This window comes from Thalia democratica, chromosome 4 (assembly GCF_965202585.1).
Source record: "Thalia democratica chromosome 4, ktThaDemo2.hap1.1, whole genome shotgun sequence".
NCBI classification, from domain to species: Eukaryota; Metazoa; Chordata; class Thaliacea; order Salpida; family Salpidae; genus Thalia; species Thalia democratica.
Window position 1 is genome coordinate 60,621,925 of NC_139168.1, and position 24,290 is coordinate 60,646,214.

At 24.4% G+C, this 24,290-nt stretch overlaps 1 protein-coding gene across 1 annotated transcript; it reads left to right on the plus strand.

The window, feature by feature from the left end:
- Nucleotides 1-13,116: 13,116 nt before the first annotated feature.
- Nucleotides 13,117-20,689, plus strand: LOC145834963 (uncharacterized). Its single transcript, XM_082942492.1, has 4 exons — nt 13,117-13,537; nt 18,230-18,412; nt 19,039-19,173; nt 20,321-20,689. The coding sequence occupies exons 1-4, from the start codon at nt 13,145-13,147 to the stop codon at nt 20,585-20,587; spliced, it is 978 nt and encodes a 325-aa protein (XP_082798618.1). The 5' UTR covers nt 13,117-13,144; the 3' UTR covers nt 20,588-20,689.
- Nucleotides 20,690-24,290: the final 3,601 nt, after the last annotated feature.

Here is a 24,290-nt window from a genome sequence, read left to right on the forward strand (position 1 = left end):
TGCTTGATATACACTAAAATTAAATTAATTAATTTTGAACTATATTTCATAACAAACTTATCTTTTTGTAGACAATGTTATAAGCTTAACTATCTTAAAAATATTTTAAGTTAAAAAGTATTTATTTCGTAAACACATAGGAAAAAATCTTTTTTTGAATAGCTTTTCAAACTAAAAAGTCAAAAAACTTGTAGAAAATTTGTTGCAATAATTGTAAGCTACTGCGAAATAAAAGTACAGCATAAACTACACTAAATATATATTAAAAAAAATTATTACCGTTTTAATATTAGCACAGCTACAACATAGCGATAAAAATGTGTAAAGTCTAAACTCAAATGCATGCAAATTATCTTGTTTACTTGAAATATAAAAACAATAGGTGTTTTTTGGGTTTGTGTTATCGTAAACAAAACAAAGAACTAAATATCTAAATAACGTGGCGATAGTTAAAATTTTTTGATATGCGACTAAGTTGTAGTACAAGTAATTTAGATAATTTAATTCTATGTAAAGTCAATACATTTTTGATTTTAATTAATATTTGTTAAACATAAAAATAAATTTTATGACACTTTAACAAATTGCAGTTCTACTTAAACAAAGTTTTCAGTTACCTTTACTTAACATAGTTAATAATTAAATAGGTATTATTTTCAGGTAGTGTTTAGTTTTTATGCATGTTAATCATGCATTCAACTATTTATTGATAATAAAAAATATAAATTTACCTTATAAAACAAACTCGTTTGGCTTAAAATAAAACTATCTAGTTTTTTAAAGTTTTACACGTTTTACCTTTTAAGAAACCTAAAGCAAAAATAGATATTATCTTTGAAAAAAAAAAGTAATTTAAAATGTTTAACGAAAAAGAACTACAGTACAACTATTTTATACTAACTGTAATATTTGTAAGTGATGTAGTATATAGTTTAAAGAAAGGTAACTAAGAGCCTCTTGTATGTTTAATATTAAAACGGAGTGGTTTACTAAAACCATTTAATGGGTTACACAGCAATTTAAATTGTAAAAGTTCAAATTCCTTCAACTCAAACTCTAAGAAAAATGTTGTAGAATAAAAATATTAAATATAAAAAGTGATGTGTACTTGAAAAAAGTTAAAAATCTATTGTAAATATAGTTACTTAGATATTGATGGTAAAAAACAATATATTGTAATTTATTTTCAATCAAACAGTTCAAAGTTCTCGACTTAATAAACTTTAAGGAATCTATTTATTATTTATTTTTACAGTTTATTATTAACAAAACAATGTTTTACTCCTATATTGGGATATAGGAGATCATCAGTTGTTATAAACAAGTCTGAAAAAAGTTTTTGAACAAAATAAATGGGAGTTATGTAAAAATATTAAATAAAACAAAGTGAATTTATTGAGCTTATGGTTTAAAAACTTTTAGTTTAAGAACATTAACATAAAGTTGCAAAACAAAAAAAAATTTAATGGAAAACTTATTAACTCCCAGAACGATAAAAATAAGTTGCAAAACTAGCTACAAAATTTAAAGAAAAAACACAAAACCTCTCAGGACGACAAAAAATATTAAAAATTGTTTAAAAGAACTGTTTTTTGAATTCAGAAAATTTCAGGAAAAGGTTGATAATTGAGAGAATTAACGTTACTAAAGTTTAAAATGTTTTTACATTATAATAAATTAGTATATTTGGTTTAACTGTTTAAAAATTTAGGTTGAATCGTTTGCAAACAAACGATCCTAGTGAAATAACTTCGCAGGAATATAAATAAAAAGTAGTCTTCCTTTATTGTACCAACATATGTTTCTGTGTGTTAACGAATCAACACACTTCATTACAGATTTAAACTAAATCTGCTTCCTAATTGTATATAACTTTGATTTAATCATTACAAGCATTTAATATATAATACACATGTTACATCGAGTTTCTTTGACTTTTATTGTCTTCACCGTTGTTAAGTTTTATTAAATTTTATTGATTCACTAACTAATGGTTGATGTTTTATTTTTGTTCAAAATAGATTACAAACATAAAAACTAAATTAACAAACTTTGCAATACAAATTAAATAGTTGAAATAACCTCATTTACATTGTGACGTAATTATTAGATGTAATGAATGTATTATGTTCATTCATTGACAACAGTAAAATTTTAATCAGTTATTCTTTCCATTAACGTGAGTGGTTTGTTTATATATGATTTGTTGTTTTGTTGTGTTATTTTAGTTTACTTTACTTATTTTAGATTTAATAGTTACAAATATTATATAGTTTTATAGCCGTCGGATTTAATTTCAAGTATTTTACCTATTATTAACTATTATCTGTAGAAACTATTTTATATTAATGAAAACATGTATACACCTACTTTATTCTATGCTTCTATTCTTTCATTACATTAATTATTTATTTACAGAACCCAGTTGAAGTGTGTTGATTTGTTAACACACAGAAACATATGTTGGTACAATAAAGAAAGATTACTGTACAATTTGTTTTTATATATTTGTTTTAATAAATTCAAAATGTTTTTTTGAATATTTAAAAAAAAGTTTAAGATACTTTTTTTGAAAAATATGGTTGAAATATAGTTCTTCTTATCTAAACTAACAACTTTATAAAATTTTGAATTAAGTTTTGTTATAAAATTAAGACTTAAATACCTTTTTTTTCATTATAGCATAAAATAGCAATCAAAGTAAGCCTCAATAAGAATTTATTAGAAAACAGTTTTTAAACATTTAGTAGTCATTTTGAATTTTTTTCATAACTTAAGTATTTAAATTCTAACAAAAAAGCTATTAACTACCAGCTTACGCTAAACATTTTAAATTTAGGTGAACCTTTTCTCGTTGTCTTTACAGCGCCAAACAATGGTATATTAAGCATTCCAACCGGAAGCATGGTCTTCAATGAACATAAAGTTATAACAAATTGTTATCGCGGGTTAGATATAACTGGTGAAGGAAAAAATAACTTGCAAGAAAAAGAATTTCCCTGTTTTAGAAAAACTAATTGGGTGTGGAAAGAAAGATTTAAAATTGTTTTGTTACGTAGTCGCTCTGATAAATACTCAAAAGATAATGTGTGCTAAAACCATTGAAGCTTGATCAATTTCTGGTTCTTAAAGTTAACTGCATCAACCTATCTATGGTCTGCCATTATTTTAAGTATTATTGGTTTAAAGCAGAGTTTTTCAAAGGGCAAATATTGCTCCTTTTTTCGAGATTGTAGTCGTTCGGGGAAGGGGGTAACTACTAAATACAGAGGGTAAATTTTAGTTTTCAAGCAGTCATAGAATTTTCACTTTTTAGCTTGTAATTTTATTAATCTAAGCGGACTTTCCAGTATTTTACCTTGAGGTAAGATTTATAACAGGATTTCCAGAAATGAACGATATTAGGGTGAAACAACTGTTAATGTGTGAAAAAGTACATGGGTAACTAAATAAGAAAGGGTGATTAAGAAAATGAGTTTAGGATTTTTATTTTTTATTTTTCAAAAACAATTGATAAAACTACTATTTTAACCTTTATATCAAAACGTAGGAATGATATTTTATTACTATATACAAAGAAACAAAACAGTTTTAGATGGTTTAAAGGTATTTCTTTCTTTTACGGTTGATTTTCAGTTTAAAAAGACATCAAAATTTACTCTGTGAATAAACCTTCAAACCGCTCCGTGCCAACTGGCACAACATGTGTTGCAAAAAAGTTTTAACTTAGTTTTAATCTTTAAATTTTCTAGAACCTCGGCTTTCTGGCTACTAACTATAAAGAAAATGAAATCTTTACCACTTGCTGGTCCTTTTAGATACTTTTGGCTGTATTTTTGGTTGTTCACGATTAAAACTTTTGCAAAACTAGTCTCTTTCATCAAAATAGATATCTTATATGTTATATTACTAGTCAAAATCACAAATTATAATTTTTAGTTTTAAAATATAGTGTTAGCTGACAGTATTGAATGTATAAAAGTATAGAATGCATAAAATTAGTTTTAGATCTCAAAAAGATATCACTTGTATAAAGGTGACGCTTTAATAAAAAAACTGGTTCAAGTTTTAACGTTACAGAAAAATTGTTTTTTAGCAACTAAACATTGTTGTTGAATTGCTATAATGTTAATTTTTAAATTACCAGTTCAACATTAAATGTGAAAAATCAGTTGCACTAAATAACGGGTTTTTAAGTCATGATGGCAAGGTTTTAACTAAAAATGAAAAGGTACAATACAAATGTAATTAAGGATACACATTAAACACACTTCAACATTTGTTTGTAACAAAAAAAAACATTCACCAGCGTTCGATGAATTGGGATGTAAAACTAAAGATAAGTAAGGATGTGCAAAATTTATGAAAAACCATCATTGTTTCATTTAAGTACTACGTCTGAAATATTTTAAGTTACAAACGTAGTAAAACTGTATTTAAAAATCAACTGAAATTATTTTTCTAAGTAAAAAGAAAAAGTTTTAACTAGTGGTCTACTAGATCCGGATGATAGTGAAAAAGGCTAATCGATGATTAACATAAAGTTTTTATTAAACTAATAATTTTAGAAATTAAAAAGTTTTCTCTATTGTGTTTTGAGCAGTTGTTTATTTCAAACAATACCTAATGCTTAAGACAGTGTGTGTTCTAATAAACCCTAAGTGTAATTTTGAACTTTGTATTTTAATGGATTCTGTTTTTAGAGACTTCTCTGATTATAACTTACGTATTTAAAAAAGTTTCCTGCAAAAGTCTTAGTCGAATAAATTCTGTTATGTACAAAATGTTGTCATACCGGGTATATCTACTTCAGAAGCTGCCTTACCTTATAATAGACGATTGAAAAAGTGTAGTAAAACTAACTTATTTTGGAATGAATAAATCATTAAAATATAAAACTTTACATATAAGAAACTATTAGTTATTATTTAAGGAAGCAAAATTTCTAAGAATTAGTTAATCAACATGCTTTTATTTGCTAATAAAGAGGAAATAGAAAGTTAACCTTTGTTTTTTTTGTTTAATGGCAACGAGAAAAAAACAAACAAGTATTTCTAAATCTACAATATACATAAACTACAATTTTCAAAAGTACTGAACTTGTATACTTGTGAATTTGTGAACTTGTATACGCTCGATAGCTTACTTATATCTTTTTATAGAACGTTTTATTATGAATTAAGTGTTTTTGCTTTTTATATAAGGAATTTTTTAAACAAAAAAAAACTATTGTTGGTTTTCAATAATTAGATCCCAATATAATTTTGGACAACATATTCTAAAACTAATGATCTATTGTGTCAACAAAAATAGTATCCGGCCGGAACTGGATCCTTTTTAAAATAAGGATCTGTCTGGATCCGGATAATGGATCCGGTAGATCACTACTTTAAACTTAAGTAAAATAAATACTACTAATTTATTGATTATTTCATTTTCTTTTTTAAGTTTATAAATTAACTGTTTCACCTTAATAAAAAGTTTATAAATCTAAAACAAAATCTTAGAAAAAAATAACCGGTTGGCATATTATTTTAGTTTAATAGATTTTCGTATAAGATTTTTTAACTACTTGCTAGTAATTAAGTTATCACTAAACTTAAATATGCTTTAAACAATTTAAAATTTCAAAAGGTAATAGATTCGAGGTTGTCTACGAACGTATATATCATGATGAAGCCAGTCAGTACTGTATGTCGAAGGGTAGTGATCTAATCCAACATGGCCCAAAATCTATACATGGCAAGGGAGGTTGTTATTTGCATACTTGTACATTCAAAATGAGTTTTATGAGTTTTTTTTGATAAAGTATAAAAAATAAATATTAAATAAATAATTTTCTCAACGTTTAGAAGTTATTGGTTTTTGTGCATGTTAAAACTATTAAAAACTTATAAATTTATTAAAATATTTTAATGTTTACTATGAATCCTTTAAGGAGTTTAAAATTTAAATTCACCATACTTAAAAGTAAAACTTAAACAATGTTTATACAAATTACTATCAAAGTATTAAGAAAAAATAAACTCTATAAGTATAACAATAAGCGTTTAATTTAAAAAAAAACTTTTTTTTAAGCTCTATGAAAAAAATTGTATTAAGTTTTAATTCTAAAGGTAAGCTATGAAATCTAAACAATATAAGCAAAAATTAGTTTTTTTGATAGAGAACTCCCTAAAAATTTAAACATAAAACAACATACTTTCAAACGAGGGTTACAACGAGACGACAACAACAAACGTGCATTCAGAAGGGTGTCAACAACAAGGTTGTCCATTATGAAGGTTGGGGACATAATTGCTTTTACCGTCAAGACAACCACGGTGATTATGTGCATTGGTAATTCTATTCTGGTTATTCCATGGAAAAAATTGCCGTTTACAACACGTCTAAGAGCCCATATTATTTATTTGCGAATATTGACTTATTTGACCCCACATAACTTTTAAACACGAATACACATCTCAAAAACTTGGCGAACAACCTTCGTAAAATTCTTTTAAATGAGAACGTTCTGATTCAAAATTAAAAAAATAGGTATCAGAAAACTTTAGTTGAAAACTATTTAAACACTAACTAAATTTTTTTTTTAACATTTTTGAACCAAATTTTTGAACAAGGTTTTAAGACTCTTGTGGTCAAAGATGTAAGTTGATTTATTAATCTTTTTAGACCATTATTAAACGTTAAAAAGATTAGACATTTCATTAAAACCTTAATGAGTTTTGCATCAAGTATTATACATCTAAAATTCATTGTATAAGTTTATGAAACGCTAATGAAAAGTAGTTTACTTTATATTATACGAACATTTTTTTCAAGCTTTCAAAATCTTTCGTTATAAGATGTCAAGTTTTATTTTGTTTTTTATGTTTGTTTAAATCACTTTTGTCAGTAAATTATTAAAAATAGTTATGTTATTCAGAGCATAAATAAACAATTCTATTCTTACTTTTTTTCACCAGTTAAACAAAAGGATTCATCACTTAAACACTTAAGTGTAAAATATCAAAATTAAATAAATTATTTAGCCAAACTTTACTTTTTTTAAGTAATTTGTATTTATTTCAGTATATATTTTAAAGTCTATTGTTATTTTGAGCTTAATACCTGTTATAAAAATGTAAAAACTTTTAACGTATTTAAGCTAAAATAAAATAATGTACTTACATAAAATTTAAACTTTAAGGCTACAATTAAATAAAATTGTACAGCAAATTCTCAACAATTAATCTCTATTACTTCAAAGAAGTAAGTTATGGATAAAGCTGCAATTATGTTAATAAAATATAAGTTATTTTGGAAAGTTTCAAGATCAACTTAAAATTTATCTTTTATATAATGATTCTCAAGGTCATTAGTGATCATTCCTACTCGTCTATTTACTTTTGTTTAAGGAGTTAATAGTATTTGTCATTTAATATTTAATTAATTTTTTTTTTTTAATACTTTTGTTTTTTTTTTTGTTCGAAAGGTTGATTTGTTTGGTTACAGTAACATTGGTTTAGTCTAGGTTTTAGCATTTTCTATTTGGTTATTTTTTAAGATTATTTCTTAGGCTTACTATTTTGAATTAAATTCAGAATACTTACAAATTTTTTTTTTTATATGCTCACAAACTTTTTTCTTAGAATGCAAACGTAACAAAATAGTTATAGATGTTTTTACTTTAGTAGAAAATAAAGTATTTTAATAGTAAGCTAAGATACCTGTTACTGTAACAAATCCAGCCTGGTTAGAGTTGTTACATTCAGGGGTTATAGCTTTGCTTCTTTTTTTAGCAATACGTTTTGAGCGTTTAACTCTAAAACTATTTGAATCACTCGTAACAACTTTTATTACAAATTACTAGTAATTATTACTGCCAAAATTATATACTAATTCTAACAATCTGTGATCATTAAACCAAAAGCAATATATCAACTTATAACAACTGAATACACAAATCAAATCAAACATAAATAATCTTTAGCGCAAAATTACAAATTAGTGTTGTAAAAATTAAAATCAAAAATAACAAAGGACAATGTGTTACTTTCCAAGCAAACTTAAGTAATATATCTCTTTTTTTTCTTGAAGAAATCAAAGAAAAAATTCTTCTTTTTTATGTTTGCAAATGTTGCTTGTTTTCTATTATTACAGTTTTAGACTTGGACAAGTATTCAAAATAAAAAGAAAGTCTGTTTTAAAATAGAAGGAAATTTGTAGTTGTTAATATCATTATTGTTAAAGCTCTTATTGTTTTTTTTTTCTTTTTTTTCTTATTAAAAACATAAATTATACAGACTTATCTGCATATTTTCATTTATAAAAGTTAATTTCAGTAATTGTACAAATCACTTCTTTAAAATTCCAAAAAAAAAGAATAGTTTATTTAACATTTCAAATGTAAAATTTGTTTTTACATACAAGTTAAACTATTAAATTTAAAAAAAAATATTTTTTAAGCTCAATATACTTATAAAAAAAATTCGTAAAAATATTTTAGCGTATTACATTTTACTTTCTTTAAAGAAGTTGTTACCTATAATTTAAGTACTTACACGTTTGTTATCAGTGTTGTTTATCTTATTTTAAAAGTTAATTTATAGTTATATATATATTTTTTAATTTATTATGATACTTAAAAAGATTCGTAGTACATTATTAAACACAAAATTTACTTAATTTTCGTTTAGTTCTATTCTATACCATTTTTCTTTTCGTTTAACTGATAGTTTTATTAGTTTAGATATAAATGTTTAAATAATAAAAAAATCTATGTGTAATAGCTCGTAAGAAACTTTATAAGCATGTGGTGTACGACTCGATAACCGAAAGGTTCCTTTGTACACCAGGTCCTTAGACTAAACTTTTTGAGCGCTTTTTTTTATCGTTCCATAAACAATATATATATATATATATATATATATATATATATATATATATATATATGCTAGTTATACTTAAGCTTAGACTTATAAAAAATTTAGGTTGTGTAAAAAAATAAAAACTAAACTTAAACTTAATTTTTCAGTTGTTTTAACAATCTAGTTGAGTACTCTAGCTGTGTGGTAGTTTTCTCGTAAAATTCTGGTAACTATGCTACACATTTTTTTTGTTTGTTTAAGTAATTTTACTTTTAAAATTTTTCAAAAATGATTTTTAACTTTATAAGCAGCTATAACTTTTTGCGTTTAAGGATTTTAAATGAGCTTTTACATAATAATTTTAATACTTTGATTTATGCAAACGATTTTCGATTTCATGTTATATTGGAAAAACAAAACATATAATTAAATTAATTTTTTCCTCCTCATATTTTTATTAATTTTACTGCCGATTCTTAATAATCAATAAATTAATACTCTTTATCATAAAGAGTATTAACTTATTAGTTACTAAGAATAAAGAGTCTTTATGTGATGCCAATCTTATTTTGCGGTCTTAGCGTAAAGTACAATAAAACTATCTATGACGTCAAAGACAGCCATTAAGATTTTTTAGGTGAAAGAAGAGTTTATTTTGCACGAGTCTACTTTTAATACATGTCGTCACTTTTGCTTATAAATGTAGGGTCCTTTTAAAGTGCTTAATTTGCATTTTTGGCTAGAAACAACTCTACATCTGGGAAATATCATAAAAACACTCTGTAAAACTTTTAGATGATTTTACAAAACGTAGATCAAGGCAAACATTATTTTTTCTGCAGACAAGCCCAAAGAAAACTGTATGGGACTTTTGAAATTTGACCTTCAAGTTTTTGGCTCTAAGATTTTCTACATGTAGCAATTATTTCAACAAATTATTCTACAGAACTTTCGAAAAATTGAAAAAAACTTTTACAGAGTTTTTTTTTAATCATTTTGAAAATTTATCGTTAGTTTAAGTTTTTTTAATAAGAAGTGCCTTTATGAGACTTACTCCAAATTGTCTTAACTTCTTAAATCTGCAAAATGTGTTTTTGTGATAACTTTTACATGTAAAATCATATCGAGCCAAAAACTTTAAATTCGAACTTTATAAGTACCATACTCATACAGTCTATATTGTTTTTTTGAAAAAACTACGCCTTAATCTGCGTTTCTTCAAATCTTTCAAAATCTTTCACAAAGTGTTTTTGTGATATTTTCCAAATATCACAAGTATTAAATTATTTCCCCTTAGAAATTTTAAAGGTCGCTTTTTTTATAAGCACCGTAAGGAGCAGTTACTTTTGCTAAATCAAATTTTATTATAATTTATTAAAAATATTTCATTGACTAAATTTTGTCTTTGTTTCACAAAAGTAAGTCATGTAAAAATTACCCAGCGTGGAAAATTCACCACTAGTGCAAAATTGAACTCTAATGCAAAACAGTATCAATGCAAAATTTACATAATGCGTGAAAGTGACTCCGTGCAAAACTGACACCCATGCAAAAGTTATGATTCGTGAAAAAGTAACTACTCATGCAAAACTACTTCCGTACAAAACTGATTCCATTTGTAAAATTAATTACTCCGTGAAAAATTGACAACTCATAGAAAGTTGACACTCGTGCAAAAGTGACGCCATGCAAAAGTGATTGTTCGTACAAAAATGACGATTCGTGCAAAACGTGATAAAAATAGGAAATCGAGATTTGTATTATGCTTAAAATTTTCATAAACCTTTTAGCTTTGGGAATTTTTTTTACAAAACCAAAACTAAAACTGATTAATTTAAAGAATTATTGACTTGAAAAATTAAAAAATATGTAAAAGCTCATACATTACTGTGGTCATTGAGCTTCTCACTATTAAGAATGTAAACAATGTTTTAAGGTTAAATTTATAAAATGAAAACTAAAACATTTATTACAAACAAAAAAAATGTAGTTTTGAGTTTAAAATAGTAAACTTTGTTTTTAAAACCAGCTGCTGCCAGTTTTGACCATTAACTACACACAAATTCTGGTTAAATTTTTGTCTTAGTTCACCATTTACAATCATAATTTCTGCTGCTGGTTTTACAAAAACAACCATGAAAAATGCAACAATAATTATTAATAGATAAAATTAAAAAAAAATGGTTAATATTTATATAAGCACTCATAACTCAAGATACTATGAATTTTTTTTTTAAACTTATGACTCTAAATAGTTTTGTTAAAAAAAAAACTCAAAAAAGTTTTAAGATTTCAATAAATCTTAAGCTAGTTTTTTATAGATTTAAAAGAAATTTATTTGAATAAAGTTTAAGTTATTGATATCATTTTTTATTAGTATTATTATAATATTTAGTTATGTAGTTAAAACTTTTTCTTCTTACAATCTGTAGTTAAGTTATTTGTTTAACCTAGGCTAGTTTGAAGGATCTCAGACAGGCTTTTTTCTTCAAAGAGTGGCAACCCTGATTAAAGCAGATTCTCAGATACTTTTTAGTTCTATACTGTCATTTTGATAACCAATTTATTTTTTTCTTTTTCAACATCACTTTTTAATAATTCACTAAAACTGATTATGTCATTTAAATAATAAAAGTTGATCACAATATTATTATAGTGCTGTTTCAGCTCTTTTTATACTTTACATTTTAGCTAAAATTAAAGTTGCATTTAAAGATTTATAAAAAAGGCTGCCACACACTCAGACTGCACAAGTCAGTTTAAAGTTTTCAAGAAACTCAGAAAAAATTTGATTTACATTTGCTTCTATATCTTTCCTATAAAAAAATACACTTGTAAAATGTGTAAAACAAAAACAAAAACGTGTAAACTTTGCTGATGATAGCCAGATCTTGTTAATATAGAAGGTTTCCAAAAAACCTTGAAACCTGAAATTTAAGAATTAGAAAATCCTTAAAGTTTTTAACAGTTTTTCCTGTGAAATAATGAAACTTTAAATAGATACAAAAATTTATAATTTTGTTTTTGTATCATTTAGAATTTTATTTGCTATAAATCTTATATAAAGGAGCTTTTCAGTATCTTTTTAATACTTTATTACACTTTAAGAAAGTTTCTCACATTGATTTCAATTTTTTATTAAAAATGGACAAAAAACTTGTACTTTTGAACGTCTGGATGAAATTCTAAAAACCTTGAAAAAAAAACTTTTGAAGCATAAACTGAATAAAATTTTAGCTTGCATTTTTTTAAAACATTTACCTTATAATTCACTACCATTATAAATCAACCTTTCCTGGACTTTTGTTTTCAAATTCTTGACTAAAAAAATATTAGAAATCCTGAATTTAGAATAATATTTAATTAAATATAATATAAATTATTATTGCTTCATTAATTTGTTTAAAGGTCTTTCAATTTTTCAGGGTTGCTAAAAAACCTGAAAATTCTTGGAATTTGACAATGTAGATTAAAAATGTGGAATTTTAAAGATTTAGAAAAAAACTTTGAACTTTAAACAAAATCCACTAAAAATACTAGAAAAACCTTGAATTTTTAAGAAATTTTATATTTAAAGTATTAAAGTTTCAATATAATAACAAAATCTAACACATAAAAAAAATTTTTTAAACTATAAATAAAGTAGTTTACAGTACTTTTTCAATGTTATTATACTATTTAAGACAGTTTTTTTTAACTTAAAATTTTATTTGATACTAAAAATATACTAAAAAGCTTGTTCTTTAATAAACCAAGAAGAAACTTAAAAAACCATGAAAATATTTTCAAAAAAACTTTTGGCAAACCTTATTTTTGCATTTAATATTGTAAATATTATTTGTAAAACATTCAAATAGTTAGTTTAACAATTTTAAAGTAAAATTAAGATAAAGTTTTTCCCAATAATTCAGAATAGTTTAGAGATTATTAAATATTTTTTATTAATTTTTAAAATGATAGTCTTGTAATCAATTATCTTTGTATAAAGCTAAATAAATGCTTTTGTTTTTAATATTTAGTTTTATGTGTTATTTTTACATATTTTGTTGCATAAATATATTGATATAAATTTATAAGCTTTAGTTTTTTTGAACTTGTCACAATGACTTAAGTATTCTTATGAAATAGTGACTTAGTGAAAGTTGTTAAGTATAATTTCTTGATTTAAAGTCTGTTTCCAAAATATTTATTTTTATAGATTTTTAGTATAACATTTTTTTTACTTAACCTTTTTGCAACATAATATTTGATCAAAATATAGCTCAGCTTATAAATTAAGCTCAAGTAAAAACAAAATGAAAAGGCGTAACAGAAATGCAGTTGAATCAATTTGTAAATACAACTTTGATAAAGTTGTAGAAGGTGCTATTCAAATTAACTTTTTAAAACTCTTAAAAAATAATGAGAAAGTTGCGTATGAATCCTTGATGAAAACAATTTACAATAAAGTAGTTACAAAAAAAATGTTTCAAAGTAATTTGAGAGTTCTTAAGCGCTTTTGGGAAGCTAATAATGATTTTTTCATATCAAAAATTATGGCATTAAAAGGTGAAAAGTTAGCTGAAGAACCTCAATCTGATAGAAGAAATTTCAAAAGTATGTTTAATGCATCAAAAACTGCAGAAAATATTGAAAGTAATTTTGAAAACATTTTGAACAAAAGTCACTCAACATGCTCTAATTACAAGGTAGTATAAATATTGTTTTATGTTTTGATTTTATAGTTATTTTTCTTAACTAAAAAAGGTTGCTTAATTTACTGAAATGTTTTATTTTATTTACAACCAGGTTTTGGTAACAAAAAACTGCAACCTCTTGAAGTAAAATAACTATTTTATTTTACTTGAAGAGGTGGCAATTTTTTGTCACCTTGTCGTAAATAAAATGTTTAAATTGAACATCTTTATGTTTTGATTTTAGAAAACAAAAAAAGAGATCTCAACTATTAGAGGAGAAATGATATATTTTATTTTTTTAAGACTTTATTATGCAAACTAAGTTTCAGTCAAAGACCTAGTCAGTGCTTATATAAAAAATCTAAAAATATATGTAACAGTCTTGGAAATGGTATTTCAACAATTGAACAAAAACTAATTTTTACTTAAACAACAAAAAAAGTCCTAAGGTTGAATTAATGTTTAAGTTTTAATTTTATTTAAGTTTAAAAAAAAAAGTAATAAGAACCTTGATGCAGGCTTCTCTTTTCTCTTCTAGTGAGTAATCAAAATAAACATTGCTTAAATAAAAATGTAGATATAGAAGTAAAAGAGCTTAAAATTAAGGTACATTTTAATGTAGCTAGTTTTAATTGTGACATAACTATCGAAAATTTAAAGAAATATATGCTTGTAATAACTATGAAAATTTAAAATTTTGCTTGAATGCTTCATATAAAAACTTTTAAATGCAGAAAATAGTAGCTGCATAAAAAATTTTTTATAAGCATGCATAAAACTAGTATTACGGACAACTTAAGACTTAAGTTATGAAGTGAAGTTCTTTGAAGTGGGAGCAGTTCGTTTGTTAAAGTTATCTCTTCTGTTGGCATTGGCAATTGTTACTTTTTCTAGAATACAAGTACTGCAAATACTTTGTGGGTTTTTGCTTTGCCAATATGGTGGATTATTTCCCAGTCTATTTTGTAGTCAATGTTGTTATTTTTAAGTTTCCAGATGTATTTTGATATTTCTGTTTAGTTTTCTTTGTAGTTTTTTAAATCACTGATATGGTTGTACCATCTTTTTTGAAAGTCCCACCCTTTGAGCCCAAATAGTTTTTTGTCTTCTGATCTGATTGTCGCTTTATATATGACATTTTCAACTAAGCATTTTTTATATTGAGGGGACATTTATGTTTTTTTTGACACTTGCAAAGTGTTTTGCTTTCATCATTTTAAGTTTTTCTTTTTAAGCATTTACAAATTATCTTTTTGTATTAATTTCTTAATATTGCTCATGCAGCTTTATGATATTTTACAATTGTTCTTATTTATTATTTTGTTTAAATTGTAATCTTCTTGAAAATGTTTATCTGTTAGTAGTAGAAAAGCTTTACTTATACTGGTTCTTACCTACTGGCAGTAGGGTTGGTTGAAGTAGATTGTTTTTCTTGTTTGTGTTGGTTTCTTTTTGTTTTGATTGCTTTGGTGATTTGAGTATTTAAGTTTCTGTTTGAAATTAGAGTTAGTTGAAGCATTCTGGTATTAGGCTATTGATTCTTTGAAAATTCCTTTGGTTTTTAATAGTCTGTTGCGTCTTTTTTGATCATTTTTGTGAGGTTCTTTTTGATAATAGATGGATAGTTCAAGTAATTGTTAATAAAATTGATGCTGGAGTTTTCTTTTTTGTATGATTTGAATGTGTTGTGAGTAGAATCTAGGGATATATCTAGGAAAGTTAGTTGCGACTACATCAATCATTATTTTAAAACCGAGTTCATTAAAAGTTTTAATTGTGTTCTTTTTTAGTCTTTCTAGCTCTTGGTTACTTTTTCTGCCTATTATTGCAAGGCCTACATCCCTACAAAGTCAGATATCTTTATAGCTATATAAGTGCCTGACTTTCCTTTAGGCATACAGACCTGTCAGATTGCAAAGTTCCGCGCTAAAGAATGAAGCCATTTTTACATCAAATTGGCTGTTACTGTCATTTTTAACCCAGGTTCTGTTATCATAAGTGACAATTGCTTTACATGTATGTTCTATTAACTTTATGTCTTTGTTTCTACTTCTGTGTAGTTTTTTTGTAAATTCTATGGCTTTAGATAGATGTTGATGACTGATGCTAGGATAAAAGTTGATAATATCAAAATTTACAAAACATTTATTAATTATATTGTCAGTATTGCTGAACCATTCTAACACTTCATATAAGTTCTTCCATTGGGTTAAGTCCAATTTCCTTCTTATGTTATTAATTTTTTTCTATTGTAAATAGAGTAGTAAAAATTATATAAGGGCTGTGCTTTTTCCAAATTTATCAAGTTAATCAAATTGATAATTTTAAAGTTTTTTGTAGTACTAGACTGCACTGCACAACAATAGTTCATGTAACATTTCATCATCATTTGGACTTATCAGGCAGACATTGCCACAGGTTGTGTGTTGCAGTCTAGTGCTTATTGAATGATAGTGAATAAAAATCCCAGTTTTTAAGATAGCTAAATTACTACAAGTATTTTATTTTAGATATTTTAAAACAGTTTAAAACAGTTAATATTTTAAAACAATTGATATTTTAAAACTCACTTCTTATACTAAAATTTTAAAGAAATATATGGCTATTCTTTGACTCATAGTATGATAGAAATGGTTAGCCTGTAGAAAAAAAAAACAGTTCAAAAGTACTTCCAATGTTTTAAAAAGTATACTTTTAATTAGTTGTGTTTGTATATTATTATTTTTTTGCTTTAGTTAACATAAGCTGGTCATAATGACTACTTTTGACATATTAAATATTTTAAGGGTTTTCAATAGAAAGGGTGACAATTAAATTTCAGTATAAAAAATTTAAGAATAAAAGACCAAATAAAACTTTATTTAATAAAAAAACATTCAAAAAATTTTGAAATATTTGTGTAATTTCAAAAATGATTGTTTTATTAAAATAATATACAGTTGTAAAAAAAAAGTTTTATACACTTCATGAAAAGTAAAAAGATACTTTTTTAAATTTCAATTGTTTTAAATTTTGCAAAATAGTCAACACTCAAAAAGCTTCAGAAAATTACAAATTTAAAAAAATAAATACTTGATGATTCATATCTTATTAATTAATAACAATGCATTTTTACCTTATTGCTTATATAAGCAGGGTTGCCAAAAATCCTGTAATTTGACAATTTAGGCAAAAAAAAGGAATTTGAAACAAAAATTAATAAAAAACCTAGAGTTTTAAATTATTTTTACATGTTAGGTAACAAATTTTGATTAGTTAGTAAAGGTAAATGAATATTAAAAAAAAATTAAACTTTGAAAATTATTTTTCATTAAAAAAACACATTAAGGACATAGAGGAGGGGTCCACCTTGATTTTTACAAGTTAATCATCTTATTTTGTAGAAATTTTTAACTGCTTAACAAAATTCAGATTAACTTTCAAGATATATGTGATCAAAGTCAGTGACCTCAGTAGGCTTGTTATAGAAGGAGCAAACTAAAAACGCAAAAAAAAAAAAAATTTTACTAAAAACCTATCTTATCCTTCATTTTTTAACCAAACTTCTTCAAATTTTCACAGTAAGTCCAAAATTAATATTTAAATAGATTTAATGCAGGACTTTTTTTTAAATTTTGAAACATAAAAATATTATTAATTAAAACCACAGATTTTTTTGTTTTTTTAATAAACATTTTTATTTTTAATATTTTTAAAAACCCAACATTAAAAGTCTTCTAAACTATGAAAGGAATGTTTTTTGAAAATTTGAGGTCTCTAGTTCTAAAAATAAAGAATAAGATAGGTTTTTTGTGAATATTTAAATATTAGAGAAAATTGACATTGAAAAAATTGTGGTTCATAGTTTGTATTGGAAACTTTTTACAAAAGCATCCACATTTTAATTGAAATTTTTATGTTCATTAAAAACTGGTTTGTAGTTTATACTTTAAGCTTTCGTTTAAAACCGCGTTAATTTTTGTAAACAAAAAAATGTTTGACCCTCCCCCCTCTATACCCTTAAATATTGCTTTACAGTATCTTTTAAATGTTGCTATAGTATTTAAGGTATTTTTTCTTACTTAAGTTTAATTTTATACAAAAAATGAACCAAAAAACTTGTTTTTTTAGAACCTGGAAGAAATTTACAAAAAACTTTTGGAAACCCTCTATAAGTTCTATAATATATGCTGAAATAAATACTTTTAAATACAATAATCATCCACAGTTTAAGTGTCCCAATGTTAAACATTTTAAAATGAAATTCTGATTTATAATCAGTTTTTCAACAAATGTTTTAAAAGTTATAAGAGATATATATTAGTTTTAACGATCAAAGGCATAAAAGCAACATATAAATACAAAACAAATAAAGTACTTCTACTAATATCTATTATGCTTTTTCTGGTTATGAGAAACATTTTAAGTTGATTAAAAGTTTTTATAAAGAAGAACTAAATATTTATTTTGTTTTTATTCAAATTTATTCAATTGAAAAGGTTACATAGAAATTGTTTTACTTTGATTGAATCTTAATAAGTAATTTACATTTTTTTTACATATGGGCAACCTGTAAAATATATAAAAACATATCACAGTAAGAATTTAGCTTGTGTTTTAGATTAGCCTTATTAGTAAAAAAATTAACAAATTAAGAATAACTTTATATAAAAAAAAAGTTTTTATTCGTTTGTAGGACACAAATATTACAGTTAATTTTTTCAGGTTTCTCATCTTGATCATAAAACGTTTACTGTGTTATCATCCACCAATCAAGCTACATCACCTACTAACTTAAGAAATAATAAATCTCCTGCATGTAAAGTTATTATAAATTTTGATGGCTGTTTACATGATTGTTCTAAAACTTCCTTTAAAAAGTTAAACAGCCAGAACTTTGGTTATAGTGTGAGTGTTTTTTTTTATATGAATAAAATAGATTTACAATTAAATAAAACAACGTTTATTTAATATGCATTAACATCTTTAAAGTTATTAAGAATCTAAAATAGTTGCACATAAAAGTTAAGTGATGAGTAATAATCACATAAAATATATATATTCCTAAAATGTAAGTTAAACGAGTAGGACACTTTTTAGTAAGTATGTTTTATTTCAAACTTAATTAACTTGAAAAATAATTAATTTTAATTTTTTGCCTCAAAGAAAGGAAACCCTGTTTTTTGAATTCAGAGAAGTTTTAAATGCAAGTTTTATTTTATTCTTATTCTTATTAAGTTCTTATTATTTTTTAATTAATAACTATTTCCTACAAGTTAATTTATTTTTTTGTTCTGCAAAATGTTTCTTAAGTATATCTAAGCCTTCAATTTGAGTGAGCTAATTTTAATTTTGGTAAAAAATAATGTTGGAATATTATGCCCTATGCACTTAATGCAATATTAAGTTTCAACACAAATACATTTTTAACTAAATCTTTTACTTCAGTAAATACTTAAAAAGTTATATTTAATATTGTTTGGGTTAAAAAAATATTTGTTTTTTCGATTATGATTTGATTTTATTTTTTAAAGGTGGAATATTTAAGAGAAAAATGTTTTACACTGAATGAAGAAAATAACAAACTTTTAAAGTTAATAGCAGAAAAAGACAATAGAAATAACACTACTACAAAAAAGTTGTTCAATACAAAGAAACAGCTCTTTCAGGTACAAATTAATTCTAAACTTTAAAAAGTATGCACTATCTTAATCTGGTTAGTTTAAGATAAAAAATTTTTTTTAGTTATCTAGTTACAGGTAAATTAAAGAACTTAAGAAATTTTTATTTTAGTTACTAAGATATTTTTCTAAAATTAAATTTGTATTGATAGAATATAACAGTAGTGAAAACAACTAAGATAACTAGAATAAAGCATAGTAAATAATTATTCAAAATTACTTAAACAGTTGAAATATAATATAAAAATGTTTATAAAATATATTCTGTTTTAATGTTGTTGTTTAAAAACTATATTCAATTTTAACTTTAGGAGGACTTACTTGTTTTTTTTTACAATTTGCTTTTATTTTCTAGAAATTAATCTCAACTACAAAATAATTTTCACACTTTATAGAGTTACAGAATATTTGCTTAAATTCTCTTATTTCACAAAACAAAATGTAGTAAGACTTTAAGTAATTTTCAAGTAACTAAAAGAAATGACGTTCAAATAATTTCAGTCTTTAAATGTGTGTATGATACATTTTACAAAACAGACTATATCAAAAAATTAACTTCTTATTGACTTAATTTTATGTAGTGTAAAACGTACTTATAGTACATATTTTTAGCTTTCATATTATATAAATTATGCCTTGAACCCCTATTGTCTTAATTATTGTATTTATATCTAGCCTTTTTCATTATTTTATTAAGTTTAAAATGATCTTTTAATCTATATCTTTTAAGTAATAAAGATCATGAATACAACGAAGTAACATAGTTTTACTAACACTTAAAACAAAATTTTATATAGTAATGTTTTTGTAGAACAAAATTTTGTTTTAACTATTTTTTAGTGTCTCATGCCACACACCTGTATAGGCTTTGGCTGATGTTTTCTACTTTTTAGATAGCCATTTTCTAAGAAAAGAAAATTTTAAAATTTATATGAAATTTTTATAGACTTACAATTTAGAGTTTAAAAAAAAATTAAGCAAAAGTATATAAAAAATTAAATCCAGTAATGTGGTTCTGGTTTAACAACTAATATTGAAACATTTTGTCGTTCTTATAAACTTATTTAGCTAATTAGGTTTTTGTACTTCGAGGTTTAGTTGAACGATAAATCTCAATGACATATACATTTTACAGACAAAACACCAGTGCTCAAAACTACATTCTAAATGCTACAAGCTCCAGGAGGAAGTGAGCAATGAAGTGCGCAACCAAAACAATTTGAGGAGCAGTTACAAAAGTTGTTTGGAGGAAAGAACCAAACTTCAGAGCGAGTTTTTCGAATACAAAAATAATATATTCAAGAACAAATCTTCATTAAGTGAAAACAATAATTTAACTTTAAATGTTGATAAACCTGTTTCAGTTATTGATGACATGCACATTAAAAATGTTGATTTATAAAGATATATTTTTTGTTTTTAAATTAGTTTTTGTTTTATCCGTTTAAATTCTTTTTTAACTTAAAGTACCATTAACTAATTTTTTAGATTAAGGGACTTTTCATTGGCAATTTAAAAAAAAATATATATATTAAGACTAAATAATTTTTAAATTTAAAAACTTTGAAATACAAATAACTAAATGTTATAAATTGAAACAATAATACGTTATAAAAAAAAATTTTTGAATAAAACTAAATTTTGAATGCTATGTCAAAAATTTGATTTTAAATTAATTTGTACTAAATAACTTTAAACTGACAGTAAAATATTTTTTTTTTTACTTCTAAAATAACAAAAGTAAGGTTAAAGTTGTAATATATTTATTATTCGTAGTTTTTATTATTGATGTTAGGGTGGTAAAAATCTTGGAATATTCTGTAAGTTTGCACAATTTTATGTTTAAACTATGAACTTTCGAATAAAAAAACGTTTGTACACTTAAAAATTTTATTTAAATTTTCTTAAAAGCTGAGTTTACAAAATTAATAATAAGTTAAGTCATAAGGGTAGTCCTACATAATTTAAACAAGTTAGTTTTTTTGTATATTTTTTTCTCTCAACAACGAGATACTTATTACTGTTAACAGAACTTAAAACGTTTAGAACGATAAAATATCAAAATTTGTAATTTAGTTAAAGTCTGGATGGAAGGTGCATAGTATAATGTCTAAAAAAAATTTATAATTAGTTCAATTCTAATTTGATTTCGTAAATGAACTGTTTCCTGAGTTTTCCAGTTTAGCAGAAACCCAGCATAATGAATATTTTCAATGGAAATGATTTTAACATTTTTATCCTGCACAAAGACATTTAGTTAGTGGCATTTTTCAATTTTCTACAGTTAAGAAAATTATAAAATTAACTTTATTACCTATTCAATTTCAACAAATGAAACATGCGTCTTTTTATATATAAATATACTATTGAAAAAATATTTACTAGTGTAAAAAACATAAATTTAAATCTGTCTTAAAGTGAGAAACTTTGAAAAAGTGGTAAAAATATCAAAATCAAACACAATAACAAGTCCGCATTAACATAACCCAGTTTTGAAAACCATACTTGACACTGTGTAACAGAGATGGTAACAAGCGTCGCAAATTTAATATATCACTATCGAAAAATACCCGACAGTAGGATTTTTAATTTCAAATGTAAACAAACTTTTTAAACTAGTTATAATAATTGTTTTTTAATCTTAAGATAGATTTTCTCATTCTGAAGATATCAAAAGTAGTTTACGCTAAAATCTTTTTAGTAACATCATTAAGCCTGTGATTTATTTCATTGCCACAAATTAAAACTATATAGTTATTTCTTTAGAACAATTCATCCTATAATTTACAAATCTCATTTGTGGACAAAGCATGCACAAAACAAAACTTATTTTTGTATACTGTAAATAAGACATTAAATTATTTCTCAAAAAATACTGTTTCTAACTTTTATTGATTAATGATTTATTAAAACATTTAAGTTAAATGTACCTTAAAGAACTTATATATTTAGCTTTAAAAAAACTTAAACAAAAAATAATAATAGTTAATAAATAATAATGTTGAATAAAAGATTAAGTTACAAAAGAAAAAAATATTTTATATTTAAAAGTTTTTTTATTCTTTTCTTAATACTTTAAGCTAAAAATAGTTTAAGAAGAACTTCATTTTATGTTATTGAAAAAAAAATAAGGTAATATGTAAAAATATTATTATAAACTGTTTTAGTTTAGCAATCAAGGTGTTAAAATTGTTTTAGTACATTTTAAATTAAAACTTAACTACTTAACATTTTAGTAAGTTTATAACAACAAAAGTAATAAAGATTAACTTATTAATTTTTATTCAATGTAAGATATTAAAAAATAAATAGCTATATTTTGTTACTTTAGCTTTCTGGTTGCTATAGCGATAAAACAGCTGTAATTAGTGGCTTTCAAATTTTACCATGCCTGCTTGACACATGCCATTATGAAGTATATTTAAAAAAAGTGAAAAAGAACTAATTAAGGAGTAATAACCATGTTTTTTTTTTTTTTCATGTTAAAAACCTCAGTTAAACTGAACCTATTGCAAATATAAACTCTTTTAGAGCTTTTAAGTACTAAAAAACATCAACAGCCATATTTAAACTTTTATTTACACTAGTAAAGTATACTTTTTTAAGTTTTTCAGTTACACACTTGTTTGTTCAAACTGAAACTATTATTTACAAAAATAAAAATGGTATATCTATTATAACTGTTCAAAATATGCATCTAATTGTTTGCTAACAAAAGATCGTAGTGAAACAAGTTCGCTGGAACATAAATAAAAACAAATTATACAGTAATCTTCCTTTATTGTACCACATATTTTTCTGTGTGTTAACGAATCAACACACTTCAACTGGGTTCTGTAAAAATAATTACTGTAATGTAAGAAAAGAAGCATAGAATAAAGTGGGTGTATACATGTTTTCATTAAATTAAAATAAAATAATTTCTACAGATTTTGTAATAGATTATTTCGACATAATGTCGTTAAATAAATATATCTTTCTTTGTGGAGTTTGTTCACAAACTAATTACAAGAATGATAAAGTCTGTAATACAAAACATAACTAAAACTAGATAAATATTTCTACATCTCCCCCCAGATTTTATCTACTAAGGAGATAAAACGATACATTTACGTAGCGAAACAAAAACTTGTTTTTTAAACAATTTGTTACAACTTTAACACATTTTTCAGGTCTAAAATTCAACGAAATTAAACTCAAAAAGACAAAAACTTTTTGAAAATTACGATTAACTTAGTTCACTTATAAATGAATTGTTAAAACAAACTACAACTTAAACAAACAAACTGTAACAAAAAATTTGAGACTTAATTTTTACTTTTCTTTATTCAGTTGCTGAATACAAGCATTTAAAAACTTAATTGCTTCACCGATTTGAACTTTCAGCTTTGAAGAACGAAACCACACGTCATTCATCTAATCACCTTGAAACTTCACTTAATTTGTTGATAAACATCTTTATCATATTTTCGATTTTAAACAAAGTAGAAGGTGAATTACTGATACCATTAAACACTGACGAAATACTGCTACACTTATTTTCCAAACACTCGATACCAACCAACAGTTCGAGTCTTTGAAAGTCAATCTCTGCGTCCTCAACCAAGAAAATTTGAACAGATGGCTGTTAGACTAGTCTGCTGCAAAGTCAACTACAAACTTTAGGACGTCACCATTGGACTGAAACTCATTCATTAGACCATAAAACATTAATTTAGTGAACATTCGAACTTGACAATAAATGAATATAAGCAACATCGGTGTCATGAAGCTTTTGAAAAGCATCGTAAAGTCTTACATGGAAACGCTGCAAATAATCCGATAATTTCACACACTCATCCCGGACACATTGTTGTTCGCATTAAACTTTGGCGGTCTGTTTGCTTTTCTGTAGAAAATATAAGTAAAGAAAATATAGATCAAAGCAAATCCGAGCCATTCCAGTTCAAAATCAATTTTAAAGAAAACCATTAGTACAGAGGGAAATTACACAATGCTTATTCAAAAAGAATCTTCCTTCTATAAAAAAATAGAACAATAAAACTTTTCTTGACATCTTTTTTTCAACCTAACAGAAAAGACAAACTTTTACAGTGGTATGTTTG